The 16,954-nt window shown below is 39.7% G+C and overlaps 1 protein-coding gene across 6 annotated transcripts in view; it reads right to left on the bottom strand.

The window, feature by feature from the left end:
- Positions 1 to 16,954, bottom strand: part of AGO2 (argonaute RISC catalytic component 2) — a 113,606-nt gene that overhangs the window by 31,207 nt on the left and 65,445 nt on the right. For all 6 annotated transcript variants that reach the window (XM_043539042.1, XM_043539041.1, XM_037891964.2 and 3 more), the window contains 9 exons: positions 15,358 to 15,494; positions 15,067 to 15,201; positions 10,580 to 10,667; positions 8,341 to 8,488; positions 8,033 to 8,152; positions 7,476 to 7,598; positions 5,346 to 5,479; positions 2,090 to 2,274; positions 796 to 955 (listed from right to left, as the gene is read on the bottom strand). In XM_043539042.1, coding sequence (XP_043394977.1) covers positions 796 to 955; positions 2,090 to 2,274; positions 5,346 to 5,479; positions 7,476 to 7,598; positions 8,033 to 8,152; positions 8,341 to 8,488; positions 10,580 to 10,667; positions 15,067 to 15,201; positions 15,358 to 15,494 — 1,230 coding nt within the window. The remainder of the gene's footprint in view (positions 1 to 795; positions 956 to 2,089; positions 2,275 to 5,345; positions 5,480 to 7,475; positions 7,599 to 8,032; positions 8,153 to 8,340; positions 8,489 to 10,579; positions 10,668 to 15,066; positions 15,202 to 15,357; positions 15,495 to 16,954) is intronic.

Genomic DNA, 16,954 nt, shown 5'->3' with positions numbered 1-16,954 from the left:
GGAACTATTCTAATTAAATGGCCCATCAAATAACACTTAACTCACAGTGGAAGACTCCTATCTACACTTAATGGACTTCCCTGTGAACCTTCTAACTGGAGTATGGGTAATGGCTTCTGCTATGACTAAGTGAAATCATGCATGTAATCACATGTAGAGTCAGTGGGGGAGCAGGAAATAGAATCCAGATCCCTTGCCTCCCAAGCCTATGCCCTGAAAGAGATGTTCTAGTTCAAACAGGAATTAATTCAGGGAAGAGCTGTGGCCTACTTTATACAGGTCAGACTAGAGATAATTACAATGGATCCTTCTGGCTTTACAATCATGGTTGTTTACTCCATAGATTACAATCAGCCTGTCAATAAGGGAATATTAATTTTCAAGATGACGTCTATTTGTCATTAGATACAATAAGTAAACAGATCGGGTAAGGGTTATTTCAAGTGGAAACTCTGAAACAGTATTGCAAGCTCCAATTTTCAAATAAAGCAGCAATATTTTTTCTTTATAAACTGACAGATTCCAATGGGAATGATTTTTTTAAAAAATAAGTATTTCTTTGCAGTATCCAAATATTGCAGCAGAGTGCTAATTACATTAAAATCCAAAAGTGAAATGGACTAGAAACTGATTATAAAACCAGAGTGAAGCATCATAATTAACAAAAAGTAAATTCATTTTTAATAGTTTTAAGGTTATATTAGTAACAGGTTAAAAAAAGTAAACTATTTTAACCTGATTCATGTCTCCCTTAACATATGGAAATAAAACAAAAAAACTTCAAAATCAACTTACCTCCCTTGTGGCAGCAAAATGTTATTTACTCCTCCTAATTTGACATTGATCTTTAAACAAAGATTGGACAGAGTTTGTGGTGTTGTTCTTTGCACATTTTTCATCTGAACACACTGCGTAGCCATCCCCAGCACAGTGTCACCAACACGCTTTACTTCCGCTGCCAAGACACAAAGAAAAATAAAAACTATTCAGATATTCTTAAATAAGAAATAAGAAAAATGGCATTCATTTAGCTACGATCACTTTCTCCCAGAATGTTATTGGTTCATTTGTTTAAACTTTTATTTTCTCCTCACTGCTACTGAGTTTATACTACCATCCTTCTACTGAAAAGATACAAGTTTTATTGGAGTCTAAATGTACAATGATAATTGCAGATTTATCATTTCAATTGCTCCCCCCCCCCTTTTTTTAAATACCGTTACATACATTTTAAAACAGTTTACGGAGGCACTGGTTGCAACTCCCTGGCTAAGGCTGAGTTTTGAAATGGACTTAAGGGTATAAATTTCTATTTTGTTCCACATGTAGGTAACTCAATTTTCCAGTGAAATTTCAGAACATTAATTTATTAGACCTTTGAATTTTTTAGGCAGCCTTTTTATTTCACTCTGTCTAATAATTTACTATGAAGTGTTTGAAATTAAGCTCTGGCTGAAATCTTTCAGAGCTTTTAATATTTTATTATCAACATACCTTTAAAACAATGTTGTACATCTACACAGAAACTGATACAGGTGAATCCTGAGCAAATAAAGTACAAAAGATCGTTTAAGAGAAATTTTTAGGATCATTTTTAGGTTTTTTCCAGAGGTTGGTGGCTGGAGTAGATGGAGTTTTTTGGGGGAGTTGATTTTTGTCAGTTTTCTTTGTTACTTGTGACTTTCCGCTGATAGCAGGTGGACCCAGAGATTACGATGGTTGTACCTTTAATTAAATTTAAAAAAGTAGCGAAAACTTGGCCTTCAGAGGTGGCCATGAGCTCAAGTTTCCAGCTTATATTATGTGCCTCACTTGTAGCCCAGGAGAAAAAGGATAGGAGGAGAAGAGGGAATTAAAAATAAATAAAAAGAGCTGGTTGAGAATTAAGAAGTGGAGAAGGGGTCAGTTTCAAAGGCCTGGAGCACCCTTGAAAGAAGGAAAGAAAATGTAAGGCCCCTACTATTTTCTTTGTGGAATTTTATCTAATTGCTTTGAAATACGTTTTTGGTGATGGTATACTTCATACAACTTACATACTCGTGACTCAAACACCCTCCATCTCCCATATATGTGATCAATATGCACTGACCATAAACTGGAGTCTTCCCTGGCAGAATGACTACCACAAGCTGTAGCCCAGCATAGGTGTTCTTTAGATGTCTGAACATAGGTTCCACACTATCTGCACCCTGGGCATATTTACAGAAACATGGCTGCCCCTGGATTGGCATTCCTGCATCTCTTGATATCTTCCTCAGTTGTTCTGTGAAGGACCTAAAGAATGCAGATACATTAGATTACTATGAAGAGAGAATGAAACATTCTGTTCTCAGTTATACTGGTACAATGCTGTTGACTTTGACGAGGTTGCATTGACATAAGAACAGAATCGGACCCAGTATGTGTACATTTTTTCATATCAACCAAATATCATTCAGCTTTTAATGAAGGGACAAAGGGGAGAAGGAACAGGGAGAGAAACTCTGTCAATACTCCCTAATATCGGAAGCTTCAATATGCACCAGCACTCTCAATCACTACAACAATATACTAGGTATCAAGGTACATATATATAAATCACACCATAATGGCAGAAATTATTTCTTTTTAATTTCTTTGTAACAACAGTGTCTGGAGGGCATTTCCTATTGGACTGAGCTTAATTAATTAATTCTACACAGGTAAGCAAAGTCAATTGCAGTGTTGGTTTACTTATAGAACCCCTATTTTTAATCTTCTGACCTAAACCCAAAAGTCCTGGTGCAGTGGTCTAAGCACAAGTCTGAAAGCCTGGTTCTAATCCTAGTTCTGAAACTGGCTCCCCACTTTTGGCTTCTACCAAGTTACAACCTCTCTACTTCAATTTCCCCATCTGTAAAGTGGAAATAAGATACCCTTTGACTCCACAGTGGTTTTATGTGGACTTCAGTTATTATATGTAGTAGAATAGATAAATGCCAACTTATTTTTATTAATGCTATCATCCTCCAAAAAGCAAGTCTCCAGAACTAATGCTAAATTCCTAGCATCAAAGAGTTTCCCTTATCTTAAAGGAAAACTCTTCAATCAGATTTAGTTGAAATTAGTCAAGTTCAAGACCTTGAAGACTCCAGCCTAATGCTTGTTACACCCAAAAACTAGCTACACTTCTACCAGCCAGCCTCCCTCCTCAAAAGAAACAGTAGCACTGAGGGAACGCCATCCCTTCTCCCTGCACTCCCAACATCTGAATTCCAGAGAAAACCAACAGAGGATATTTGGGAGCGAAGAACCCCTTCCTTCTGCCCCCCAGCCCTGTGCAGGGGGTTGGGGAGTCTTAAAAAAAAATTTCACGATCATCCCTGACAACAGCTGCTCGCCAGCTCAGAACAGGGCCCCAAACAAAAGGAGATGTCTTCCTGACTCAAAAGTCAAAAACAGCAGCAGCTCTGCGGCTGCGCTGCTGGTAACTAACTTCTTACAGGATCTGCCAAAGAGCATTCCAGCAAGCTCCTCCAACAGAGCAGTACATGAGAGGGCTACACCTGCCCACCAGCTAAGGAAGGTGTATTGTCAGTTTCAGAGTTCTGTCAAAAGTACAAAGGAAGCAAAACTAAAGAGAATTTTTTTTTTAAATAATTTTTCTGGGCTAGTAATCTTAGGTAACAATTTTTCTTCCTAGTTGCTGTGCAAGACACATATATACAAAAAAGGAAACTGACTATATACATAGCACTCAAATGCACAAACTAACTAATGTTTTTCATTTGGTAACTTAAAATAGTAACATTAAAAGTTGATGTTCAAGTTTGTCATCTACTGTACAGCTTCCAGTGATGCAGAACGAATCAAGGCTGATCTCACAGAGAAGGATCTTAAGAGGGGGGCAGTTCACTGTATATTCCATTGTTTGGATGGCTTCTTCACATTCAGATATGGATTGTTCTTCATTTTCCAAGTGTGTAGGAGATAACTGCAACACCCATATGAGCTTCTGGTACAGTTCACTGTGATCCATCTTACGTGGGATACTGAAACCAGGTGGTTGGTCTGCAGGATCCATGTTCTGATTCATGACCCTTAGGTTTACTCACAGCCTTTGCCACTTGTCTTTTGATGACAGTCCCGAGGTTTTGAGAGCTTTGGCAGCTAACCAGAAGGGGTTCCTGGACTTAAGGCAGCATAGAATCATAGAATATCAGGGTTGGAAGGGACCTCAGGAGGTCATCTAGTCCAACCCCCTGCTCAAAGCAGGACCAATCCCCAACTAAATCATCTTGGGGTACACTGGAGATCTTTGTAGATGGGCAAGTCTGGATTCGTTATTGTGCAGTCATATTCACGTATTACTGCAGCTTCTCTTTGTGGGGATAGTGGTAAGATATGCATGAGGGCAGAGAGCCAGACAGCTGCTGTTGACTTCAGCACTCCTGTGACAATTCTCACAGTGTTCAACTGCACACTGACAAGTTTCATATGTACACTACCATACAGGCAGGCAATATTCAGCTGCTGAGAAGACAAGGGAAAAAGTGGCTGCCTACAAGATGCGAGCATTTGTGGATTATATTGTTCCTAGTCTTTATTTTGGCAGCATTCTCCGTCAGGTATAGTAGCCTCACACACCACGGATCCAGAACCACTCGGAAATCTTTTGGGAAATCCTCGTGCCAAAGTTTGTTTTGCAGGAGGTGACATTCAAGCTCTTCTTTGCAGTAAACTTTTCAGTAAACTAACTGAAAAAATATTTCCCTTAACCTTTCAACTACAGTAATTTTGGGTGTTGTAACAATAGTGGGTAGAAAGCTTTATGAATAAATTTGATTTGTAAGTTGACAATGTCCATTTAAATAGGTCCAATGCAGATATAGATTTCTTCAGATTAAAACAGTTTATAGAGACATAATATAGAGACACATGTACATTCGACATTTCAGTGATGAAAAGTGTTCAATAGTAGACATTTTTCTTTGCTTCGATTGCCTTCTTTCTTCCTTGCTCATCTCCATTTCTTGGAAACCCCTATCGATGGCAGGCACCTTGCCTTATCCAGTGCTGTGCACATTGCTTTTGATATTGAGGATTTTATGATACTAGCACACAGAAAAAACAAACAAGAGAGACATACTGGCTTGTACACCATTCAAAACACAGAATTCTATGTTTGTGACAGGGAAAATACAATCAATAGTTTACAGCTTCTAAAGCAGAGATATAACAAAGGGAAAAAATTATTTTTTTTAAATACAGCATTTAGAATATTACTGCAAAAAAGCACAAGGTACAGTAGTGCCACACAATCCACTTCTTTCAAAACCAGTAAGGAACCAAAAATCTTTCTAGGAAAAAAGAAAAAACATACTTACTTAAGATGAACTTCAGTGCACTGTCGCTGGGGAGCAAAGCAGGCAATTGCCCAGACCTTAATTTCAATTCCAGTGTGAAATTGTTTATTCCTCATATCCCAAACACCTTGAACTGGTGTAGCAATTGCTTTATTCTAGAAAAAGAAGGAAGTGGTAAGTGGGTAATACTTCCAAAAAAAATCCCCAAAACCCTGCTTCACTATAAGTATTGGTCTATTCTATAGTCTCAAGTCTGTGTCTAAATATTAATCCAGTTATTACACAGATCACTATCCTTCCTATCATTACAGCAACATATGTTCAAGTACGTGAATCTGATAATTTGTGAAATTTAGGAAGAGATAATACAGTTTATTCAATTTTTGAATGCTTTTTAAAAAAAATACAAATCCCTATATTTGTTACAATAAAAATCAGCAGAACATATATGGGTAGTAAATGGGAAGAGTAATGAATTAATACATACATACATACAAGCTTGCAGTTCTATAGCTACTTTCCAGGAGTTCAATACAGTTTGCAGGAATTAATTTAGCCTCACAACAGTCCAGTAAGATAGGTAAGCATCATTACCTACATTTTATAGATCAGTAAACTAAGGCACATAAAGGTCCAGGGATTCACACATGGTCACAGAGAAAAGATATGTGGAAGATCCGAGAACAGGATCCTGGTTTCTGAACTCACAGTCATATAGAACAAAGTCTTTCCCCTATCTAGTAGACACTACTGTGAGGAATTCGCTACAAGATCACGAGTTATATAGGCAACAGAAGATGAAGACTGAACTAAATCTCAGGATGGGAATTATCTTAATTGGTATGGATATCTAAAAGCGTGCAGCTTTTCCTCATATCTTTGACTGAAAATGCATTCTTCATGATGTTTTGTTTTAATTTTAAATTGTACTGCAAGGTTTCATGAAAATCCAGGATAAATTGGAAGATCAAGATATGTCCTTAAATTATGACCCTCACTAAAATTGTAGGGCAAACACTTCAACAACAAAGGTAGACACAGAGGCAGTAGCAGGAACAGTGTGAGCAAAGGAACAACCTATACATCCACTCCAGACCCCTCAAAGCCCCAAACTCTAGCTTTTACTCTGTTTTATTTAGGTTTTTATACTGCACCCACCAGCATGGTATTTGAGTATCTTCATTACCCTTTGTGACATTAGAGACCACCCTCTATAGCAGTCTTTCCCAAATTGTGGGTCCTGCCCACCAGTGGGTCGAAGGAAGGATCTAGCTTGGTCACCTGTCACTGCCCCCCCATATCACCCCTTGCCTTACACATACCCTCAAAGAATTTCACCATCAGGGCTGTCGGGCATTTAGGGGATGGGGGAAGAGTTAGGCATAAGGGGAAGTTTGCCCCAGATGCCCAAACCAAGTGATGTTGCAACATGGTACACAGAGTTGCAGTGCCACTCACTCAAATTTTGTTGTGTGGAGGGATTGCTGGGCCAAATCCAAGTGGTGCTGCGATTCAGTGTGCCAGGTTGCAATGCCCGAAATGGGGGGACAGGAGCTGCTGCTGTTGGGTGAATGTGGGGTGGGTTCGCTCTCCAACCCCTTTCTCCCCACCCCGGGCCCCTCCAGCTAGCTGCGGCTGAAGTAGTAGGGGGCAGGGCTGGAAGAACAAGATCAAAGGCCACAGATTACTGATTGGTACCTTTTTGGTGCTACTACAATATAATAAATTTCAGAGCTGTTGCACATTCACAACTCCAGATAGAGTTTTCCTCAAGTCAAATACAGCTTTGGATGTTTAGCACATCTGAAAATGGAGACCTTAGGTGTCCTAAGTTAGGTACCCAAGAACAGAGGAACCCAAAATTAGAGGCCACTTCTAAAAAAGTTGGGCCTTAACTTTCCTGTTTCAGTTTCCACATCTGTACTATGGGGATAATATTTCCACATCTACCTCACAGGAGTGTTATAAAGGATTAAATTAGTTCATGTATGTAAAGTGACTTGACAATGATAAAAGTTATGTAAGTGCTAAGTATTACGGGGGTTCCCAATGGAGTTACACCCAGGACTGAATTGAAGCACTCATATTAAAGAAGTTGTCTACTACTACAAAGGAATCATCTCAGACACTGCAGCATCTCTGTTTACATACTCTGCCTCCATACAGGATTGAGGGAGGTTGTAGGACTCTCCCAGTCACATCAGTCATTTCATCTTTGACCATTATTCCAAATTCACGAACATAAGGATCAGTATTAAAACTTGCACTTCGCATCTAAAAAGAGAAAACAAATTAATATTTCTAGTGGCAAAACAAAGTCCTTTTTGCATAAGTGACCCAAATTTTCAAAAGTATTTTCTAATTTTAGTGCCCACCTTGGTCACCTGGGACCTGAATTTTGGTGATGCCAAGAATTCACAGCTCCCATTATAACTCCACTTGTAGGTATGGTGCTCAGTACTACTTAAAATTTGGTCCTGGGTGTCTGAAACAGGGCACCTAAAATTAGATGACTCTTGAAAATTGAGGATGTTATAAACATTTTTAAGCGTCTCATTAACTGACGACATGAGAAAGTGTTTTACAGTTTATTACAAACTGTGTTTATTACCTGTAATAAGCACTAGATAGTAGTTCATTAACTTCAAGAGAAAAGCTTTGTTCCATACTGTACCTCTGTTCCCTCCAGAGGCAAACACAACACTCACCAATTTGCTAATCTCTTCTTGACGGTCAGGTGCTGATCTGGCAGTTGCCCGTATCATAGTGGAAGTTTGATTGTCAGTTAGCTTCTTTATACACCTCTGTCCTGCCACTATGTTGCACACCTAAGATAACCCCATACAAATTGAGTTAAAAATTCAGAAAATATCTGTTATACTTTTGTATATTTATTCATGCAACAATTCCCTAAGCAGTAAGATAGCTGTAAGAGAAAACCTAAACATTTTTAGCTTGTGCTTTTTTCCCCCCTTTCTTCTTTCCAAGAATACAGTATTTTGATGAGTTTACTTGCCTCAAGAGGAAGGTATGTATGTTTCTGCTCCTGTCCAACTTGTAAACATGGAAGGTGAGGATAACGTAGAACCAACTTGTGTCTGTCCTTAAAATATTGAGCTACAGTGCATTCAACTGTTTGTCCACTCTCCTGCTGAAGTGGGAATCTATAGGAAACCAAATGTGAAAACCAACCATTTTACCAACAATACTTTCCCAAACTTTCTCATAATGTATTTTAACACAATGAAAGACCCCATGAGAGAGAGAGAGAGAGAGAGAAAAATACATTATTCTCTGTAATGGAGTGGAGCGAGCCTTCCTACATTTTCACTTTTCAGGAGAGAGAAGTCTGCAGAGGGTTAAACACCTATCACAGGGGTTCTCAGACTTCATTGCACTGCGACCCTCTTCTGACAATAAAAGTTACTACACGATCCCAGGAGGGGGACTGAAGCCTGAGCCCGCCCGAATCCCACTGCCCCGGGTGTAGAGGGACCAGGGCCAAAGCCTGAGCCCCACCGCCCCGGGTGGGAAAGGGGTTGAAGCCAAAGCCCAAGGACTTCAGCCCCAGCCAGGGGGCCTGTAACCTGAGCCGCACTGCCCAGGGCTGAATCCCTCTGGCTTTGGTCCCAGGTGGTGGAGCTCGGGCTTCGGCCCTGAGCTCCAGCAAGTCTAAGCCAACTCCGGCAACCCCATTAAGTTGGGGTTGTGACCCACTTCGGATTTCGAACCCACAGTTTGAGAACCGCTGACCTATAAAAAAAAAACAGTGCATCTTAGGGAATGGTCTACATCTACAATCTTCATCCCCCTTTTCTTGGAACCAAAACAGAGTGTATTGTTTTTGCTGCCTGAATCCCTTAAGATCTAGAGCAAATATCCAGAAAATGGGCATCCAAACGGCCTGACTGACAATGACTGTAATGGTATGTATCTCCATTCCCATGCCATGGGAAATAACAGATCTGCTATAAGATGTAGTACTGGAGGAGTTAACGGCAAGTCAGTCAGAATAAACAGCTCTTCATAAACCTATATACTGTTAAACAAAATGGTGGTGTAAGTCTCTCACATCTGTTAAACGTTTCACATGTAACCTGCCCAACACCAAGAGATTGAACTACATCTCCTAAAAACAGTTTAAGTGAGGGTCTGTTAGAAGTAAAATATTACAGGCATTTTAGTGTTGAGATATAAATGTACCAAATGCAACTTAATTCTACTTCACTAATTTAAGATATTAATATAAATTAGTGGAATCCTGACAAAGCTTTAAGGCCATGTTGCTTTAAAATGAAAAAAGAAAGAAAAAAAAGTGTGTGAGTGTGTGTGTGTGTGTGTGTGTGTGTGTGTGTGTGTGTGTGTGTATATAAAAAAAAAAACTCATCACGTTTTATTACCACTGAAAAAATACAAAGAAGCCCAGCAACAGAACAGTTAACTACCAGTAGTTGCTGATATTGTTCAGGTGCCTTATAGTAAAAAAAAATATGCTGATTGCAGCCTCATTCTTTGCATTTCTTTTAATACCACTCAGCTGCAATATATATGCATATTTTGAAGTTATTCACAAGACTTTTAAATAAAGAATTCCAAAAATAAAAAAGGAGAAAATTGATAAACATTAGTGCCACGAGAAGCACCAAAGTTTAGAAGAACAGCTGGCAAAAGTTTTGGCTGTTAGAGACAATGGAGTGTAATACTCATTTTTAAGTATGTAAATCAGCTGTAATTATACCAGTGTAAATGAAAAGAGAATCGGGTCCAATGTTGCAGAGGTAACATTCAGCCTACCTAAAAGAGTATCACTGTCTTACTAGCCAATTATTAAAAAGGCCAATGTCATCAATGGGCTTTCTATTCCTGCAGCAAGTGGGGAAATCCAAAGGGGGGAAAAGAAAAAATTCAGGTGTGAACAGCTGATGGGGCCAGATTGAAGAGGGTAACTGAACTATCACAAAAGTCCATCTTATTAGTAAAAATATAATTAAAACATAGAAAAGGGAGAGATTAGTTTGATGTCTATTTTTAGTATAGTTTATTTTTAAGTGCTTGAGACGTGACAACTGAAAGTATCATTATACTGTGACAGCTTCCTATGTTGGTATACGTCAGTAAGGCAGGTTGATAGCTTTCCATGACAAGAACTGGACCGGATATCCACAAATTTGAAGATATTCACTGTACTACCATTTTAAAATACTATAGGAGCAAAAGGAAAAAAACAAACAAAAAAAAAAACAAACATATTTTACGTTTGGTGACTTGCTGGTCGTCTGGTGACATTGCACACTCGGTATTTTCTCTTCATTTGCCCACAGTGTGTTATCTCCACCTTTAGACCTAACAATATGAAAACATGTATCACTACTTCATTTCTTCAAAACCATTTTCAATCATTTAAATCTTTGGTTACTTTTGTTCTCCTATTACAGTCTTGTTATAATTTGTAAGTAATTAGGAATTCTTTATTTTTTGGACTATTCAAGTACTGTACTATGCATGCTCAATAAACACAAAAGTTAAAATCCTTCTTAAACCTTAAATAAAAAAAACAAAAAAGGTGGGTAATGCAGCAAGTTGTCCTTTTAACTTTCCTTTCCTCTTTTTACAGGTTCCCCCCACTTACGGTTACGCGCATTTGCTACTAGAGATTTGGGGGGGGGGAGGGGGGCGCGTCTTGGGTACAAAATGTACAAAACCAGTTGATATAAATGGCTTGACTGTTGCGCTGCAATTCTAGAATTAGCATCCATTCATTTTCTCTAATTTCTCACACACGGAAATAAAATTACTATAAAGGAGCAAAATATATTTTCAGTTCAACTGTTAATGAAACACTGAAGACCAGACTGGCTAAGGAAATGAGCTGTAAAATGTCAGCCACCTCAAGGATTTTAATGTCTTGTCAGTGTTCATGGAGATGTTGGAAAAAAGTGTTAGTTCTCATAGAGAAATTATTTAATATGTGCCACATGTCCAGGCTTACATACAATTTCACTCAAGTAATCAACATTTTTCCACATATAAATCAATATGTTAACCCACTCAACCAGTTACTAAACAGGATCAGTCAAACTTGCAGCAATAAAAAACTTACTAACTACTAAATAACAAAAATAACGAGTATTCCTTGTGGCACCTTAGAGACTAACAAATTTACTTGGGCACAAGAACCTACAAAAGCTTATGCCCAAATAAATTTGTTAGTCTCTAAGGTGCCACAAGGACTCCTTGTTATTTTTGCTGATACAGATTAACATGGCTACCACTCTAAAACCTGTTACTAAATAACACTGGTTAAAGATTCATAAAAGTTTTACTTGGTAAGAATCCTTTACGATATCCCAAACCAAAAAAACAGAACAAAACTTTGTTTGTCTAGAGTTAAAGAACAAGCATTACAAATCCAGGAAATTCAGAAGTAAGAAACTTAAAAGCCCAAACACTTGAATGTATGAAAATGCACAGTTAAGGCACTCAAACAACTGTAACTCTACCACCATGCAAGTGTCTAGGACACAGATGGAAGGCGGCTGAGGCAGACAACCTCATCATTCATAAAAGTTTTACGTCAACAATCACTACAAATACAAACATATGCTTTACAGGAGGTCAAACTAGATGATCACAATGGTCCCTTCTAGCCTGAGAATCTACAAATATACCCTTAATCAGACAGTGGCTGTGCAAACTCCAGCCTTTATACAGCCATACCCTGTGCACAGAAAGGAACACACATTTTTTATTTCAAATTATTTTTTAAAAATAATGTATCCCAGACTCTAGCACCCTTGGATACAAGGCAATTGGATTGTGTTTTTAATTAAGACAAAAATATCAGGAAAAAAAATAAATTCAAAAGCCTTCTACCACACGGAAGAAGACAGCTAATTAACCTGAACTTTCCCCATTTCACTACAAACTTGGGTCAATGGAAGCTGCCTTACATCGACCTAATAATGCATGCATCTACACTACTAGCTCCCTTCCACCAACCTAACTCACCTGTAATGTCAACTTAATTACTCCACCTCTGTGAGAGGTACAGTGCTTAACTCAATGCTGATGGGTCGTCAGAGAGGTAGTATAGACACACCATTGTATAAGTCAACTGAATTGGCCTCCTGGGAAATTCCCATTTTCTGTTTGACCAGTGTGGAGAGCTTCTGGTGACTCAACATCCCAAACACGCTCCAGCCTGGAGTACACAGGAGGTGGTGGATCTTATTGGTCGGTGGGGAGAAGAGTCTGTGCAGGCACAGCTCTGATCCAGCCAAAGAAACAGACATCTATGAAAAGATTGCACGGGGCAGAAGAGCTACACCAGGGACATGAAGCAGTGCCACGTGAAAATCAAAGAATGTCAGCAGGCAAACCAGAAGGGGCCCTGTTTACACACAAACTTGCATTGCATTAAACTGGTTTAGTCCAATTAGTTTAGTTGAACTGGAGTAAACCCCTGTGTTGATTCTCATTTGAATGTAGCTTTAATCTGTTCCTAATTAACTTTTGCTAAACCAAATAAGCCTGGTTTAAACCAAAAGAAGAGTGCCCATAAAGCCTTTTGCACTGGTTTAAGTAAATCAGTTTAAAAGCACACATTTTAGTTAAAAACTCATGCAATGCTGTCTGTAGACAAGTTCTCATTGACTTAACTAAAATTATATTCAGGATAAATATGGGCACACACTCCTACAGCAGGAGGAAAAACAGGATGGTTGAGGACTAAGTATAGACCTGACTGCTGCAATTCTTAAAGTCTTGTTAAATATTTTAGGTTATTGCTACACTAGAGCTTAAGTCAACATAAGTTATATCACTCAGGGTTGTGTGTGGCTAATTCACACTCCTGAGTGACAACTTATGCTGATTTAAGCGTTGGTGTGGACAGCACTGTCGGCTTCTTCTGCCGACATAGCTACCGCCGCTCGTAGGGGCTGGAGTAATTAAGCCGACGGGAGACCTCTCTCCTGTCGGTTTGGAACAGCTACAGTAGAGAGCTTGAAGTGGTGGAGCTGCACTGCTGTAAATTCTCTAGTGTAGCCATAGCTTTAGGCCTTATCTACACTACAGAATTTTATCGATGCAAGTTACGCATATAGCCACTGCTGTAATTAAACCACTGTTGCACGTCCACACTATGCTCGTGTCGGTGGAGTGCATCCACAATAGCAGTTCTTGCATTGACACAGACAGCAGAGTACTGTGGGTAGCTAGCCCACTGTGCAACTGGCCACAGAGTGCTTTGGGGAGGTTGCAATGGCTCACGGGGGCAGGTACAGCATCACAAGATGAAGGTTTCTCAATCCCATTGTTCCGTGGACATCCTACTAGATTCCCAGATGCTTTTCAACTGTCATGGTAACCTGCCACTCAAGCATCACTGTCAGCATGGATCCTGCACTGCTGTTCAGTATTGTGCTGTGCATTATGAACAGAAGGCTATAGAAGAGGAGCCCAAGGGGGGGAGAAGGGGGAGGGGACTATTCAGCTGGGGGATGCTTGAAGGAACATATTAACACTGAGCCACAGTACTGTGTGTTGCTGTAATGTGCTGAGCCTGGCATGGTTTTTTGCACCGTGCTATGAACCTTGTAATGATTGCTATGTGTGCCCGAAAAGTAACACATTTTAAATCAGCTCTCAGTAATATGACAAAACTGACACTGCTGAACACTAACACAAGAAGCCCACAGAAGTATGGGGGGGGGGGGGGGGGGGAGAGACAGACAGACAGACACACAGAGTGTTGGGGGAGAGTGAGTGTGTCAGCACGCTGTCTCTTCTCTACGTTAAGACAGCAGCCAGAAGCAACCAATCCTGAGGCAGACAGCTGGTGTCCCCTGGGCCCCCCCTCAGCTCAGTGGAGATTGGTACACCAGCAAGAGAAGGGGACACCCGAACATCAGCCTCAGCCTCCACCTCCCTCCCTGGCTCTGCACAGCACGAGTCTCTTTCCCCCCACCCTCCCGCCCCCAGCAGCATCCCACCTTGCCTGCCTGCCGCAGTGTGCCTAGTGCCGAGAAGAGCAGGATTCCATGTTAATGTTTTGATTCCATGATTCCCTCTGAGTTCTCCCACAGCCTCCTCTCCCCACAGACCAAAGAGATCTACCCCCTCCCCTGTAGTCCAGGCAGGAGTGCTTTTGCTGCTCGGAGCCAGCATGCTCAGCTGGGCAGTAGATCTCCACACTAAGGAATTTCAAAAACTTTTTGGGGATTTGAAAGGGGTGGGGTGAACGTCCGTTTAGCTGGATGCAAGGCAGCAGAGTTCAAAACATAGAGCAGAGCAGTTACAGTGGGCACTGTGGGATACCTTCGGTAGGCCAGTTACGGCAACGTAACAAACGCAGTGTCTACACTGACACTTTGTCGATCTAACTTTGCCACAAAAAGCTCTACACCTCCTGTTGAGGTGGTTTTATTTTGTCAGCAAAGCAGGAGAATTTAGTCAGTGGGAGGAGCATTGTAGTGTGTACACCTCCACTGTTTTGTTGACAAAAGCTGCCTTTTGCCAACAAAACTGTGTAGTGTAGACAAGGCCTGAGTTATAAGATGCTTCTGCTTAGAATAAGACACTTTTGTTATCCAATCTCTGTTCAAAAGCATACATATAGGATTCTATGTCTGTCAATTTCTATCCAAAATAAATCTCCCCCTGGCATCCAAACTTACCTTGGCACTTGGAAGTTCACATCACAAAGAATTAAGAAGTTTTGCTCCAATTATGTAATTCATACCTTTTATTTCTTTGGTAAACTTTACCCTTTGGGAATCTGTGAGAGGTTTCTGTTGCTCTTCAATACTCTTGAAATCCAAAACTTCACATACAAACTCAATTACTGGCTGTGCCTTATAAAATGCTGTTGCAGACACTGCAGACAAAGAGAAACACACCTGTGCAATTAATTACATTACTGGAGACTTTACAGCTCGGAAGAAATTCTTGAGAAGTCCAGCAAATGGGATTAATTTGAATCATTTCAAATGAACAGGATGGAACACAAATGGAGAAGCAGCACAGTACATACCATCAATATTAAGCATCATTTTCCAGAGTGAAGGTCTGACTGATTGATGGAACCCAAACCAAACTTCTCTGCCACCACCCAGAGGGTTTGAGCACCCTTCAGATGCAGTAAAAAAAGAACGGCCAACAGGAGTATACCTGCAATCAAGAAAATAAACCCATTAACTACTGAATCAGATCTTATAATTAAAAAAGGAAAAAAATCCTATATTAATAAAGCTGCAACAAATACAAAAATCATTTACATTCCTTTCAATGCTTCAAGTGTGTGTGTGTGTGTGTGTGTGTGTGTGTGTGTGTGTGTGTGTATACACACATCAAATAAAAACCCTATACACACACACACAATGTCAGGACTAAGTCTATGTATTTTTTAACTTTTAATGAATCATTTTAAGAGATTTGCTATTCTTCATGTTTTATATGTTATACTGATAACTGTTGACCTTACAGAAAATACAAGCCAAAGAACTTTAACATAGCTCAGTATGCCAGTGCAGCCACAATTCAGTAAGGGAAAAAACCTAAACAATTTTTATTTAAATCTTGCGGTATAACAATTGACCCCACTTAATATTTTCTAAATAATCATTATTTTTCATAGTATAAATGCATGACCACCATAAAAGAGAAACGATGGATTTATCACTTTGTTTCCTTTCTAAAATATGTATTTTTAATTTAAAGCCACAACTTTCAAACAAACTGAAAAGTATATTTGTTACTATTAATCTATTTCAAACTTACTCATATTATTTTCAAAATCTGTATATGAAAAACAAGAATATCACCAGAATATGTAGTAATGGGTCAAATCTTGAAGTCCTTGCTCAAGAAAACTTCCAGTGAAACCAATGGAAGCTTTGTCTGAGTGAGGTCCAGCTGAGATATTTTTAAGGTGTCTATCAGATTGGTATCTCAGCGCAATACGAAATCAGAGTCTAACAAAAATCAGGTTAATCTTCCCCATTATCCCATGAAAAGAGTTATGAATGTAATTATGCAAGGGAGGGAATTTTGCGTGTTGTGACAAACTAACAAAAGTGAGTTTTCCCCCTTAATGTCAGGATTTGGCAATGATACTTGTACTTTTAACATATAAAGCAACCTGTTACATTTTGGGGATCACACAGACCAGTAAGGGATTCTATCACTGCTTGCCTTGAATGGTGGAATGTCTTCATGCTGTGCTGATATGGCTGAGATCCTTGACACCAGTATCAAACCGACAAGCAGAATGTCTCACCCTGGTTCTCACCAGCCTAGTCACTCCTTGCAGGGTGACACCAACATCCCTTCCAGCCTTAAGTCTCCCCAAATCCATCCTCCCCAAGTTCTTAAGTACCAGACACTTGGATTGTTTCCCTCTGGTTCATCACCTCTTCAGGAGTGAAACCTGCTCCCACCCAGTTATCAGTTCACTTTGGCGCACACACACACTCCCCAAAGTTTGCACAACAGACACCTGCTTCATGTGAAAATAATCAAAATGTTTATTTAACAGAAAAACCACAGACACAAAGATGAAACAGTAAGGGGGAGCTAATATATAAACGTTACAGAAAGAAAGAGAAAGAGAAAGAGAAAGAAAGATGCAA

Source organism: Chelonia mydas, chromosome 2 (assembly GCF_015237465.2).
Source record: "Chelonia mydas isolate rCheMyd1 chromosome 2, rCheMyd1.pri.v2, whole genome shotgun sequence".
Taxonomy (NCBI): Eukaryota; Metazoa; Chordata; order Testudines; family Cheloniidae; genus Chelonia; species Chelonia mydas.
The sequence above is the reverse complement of the archived record's forward strand: the minus strand, read 5'-3'. Positions and strand labels throughout refer to the sequence as shown.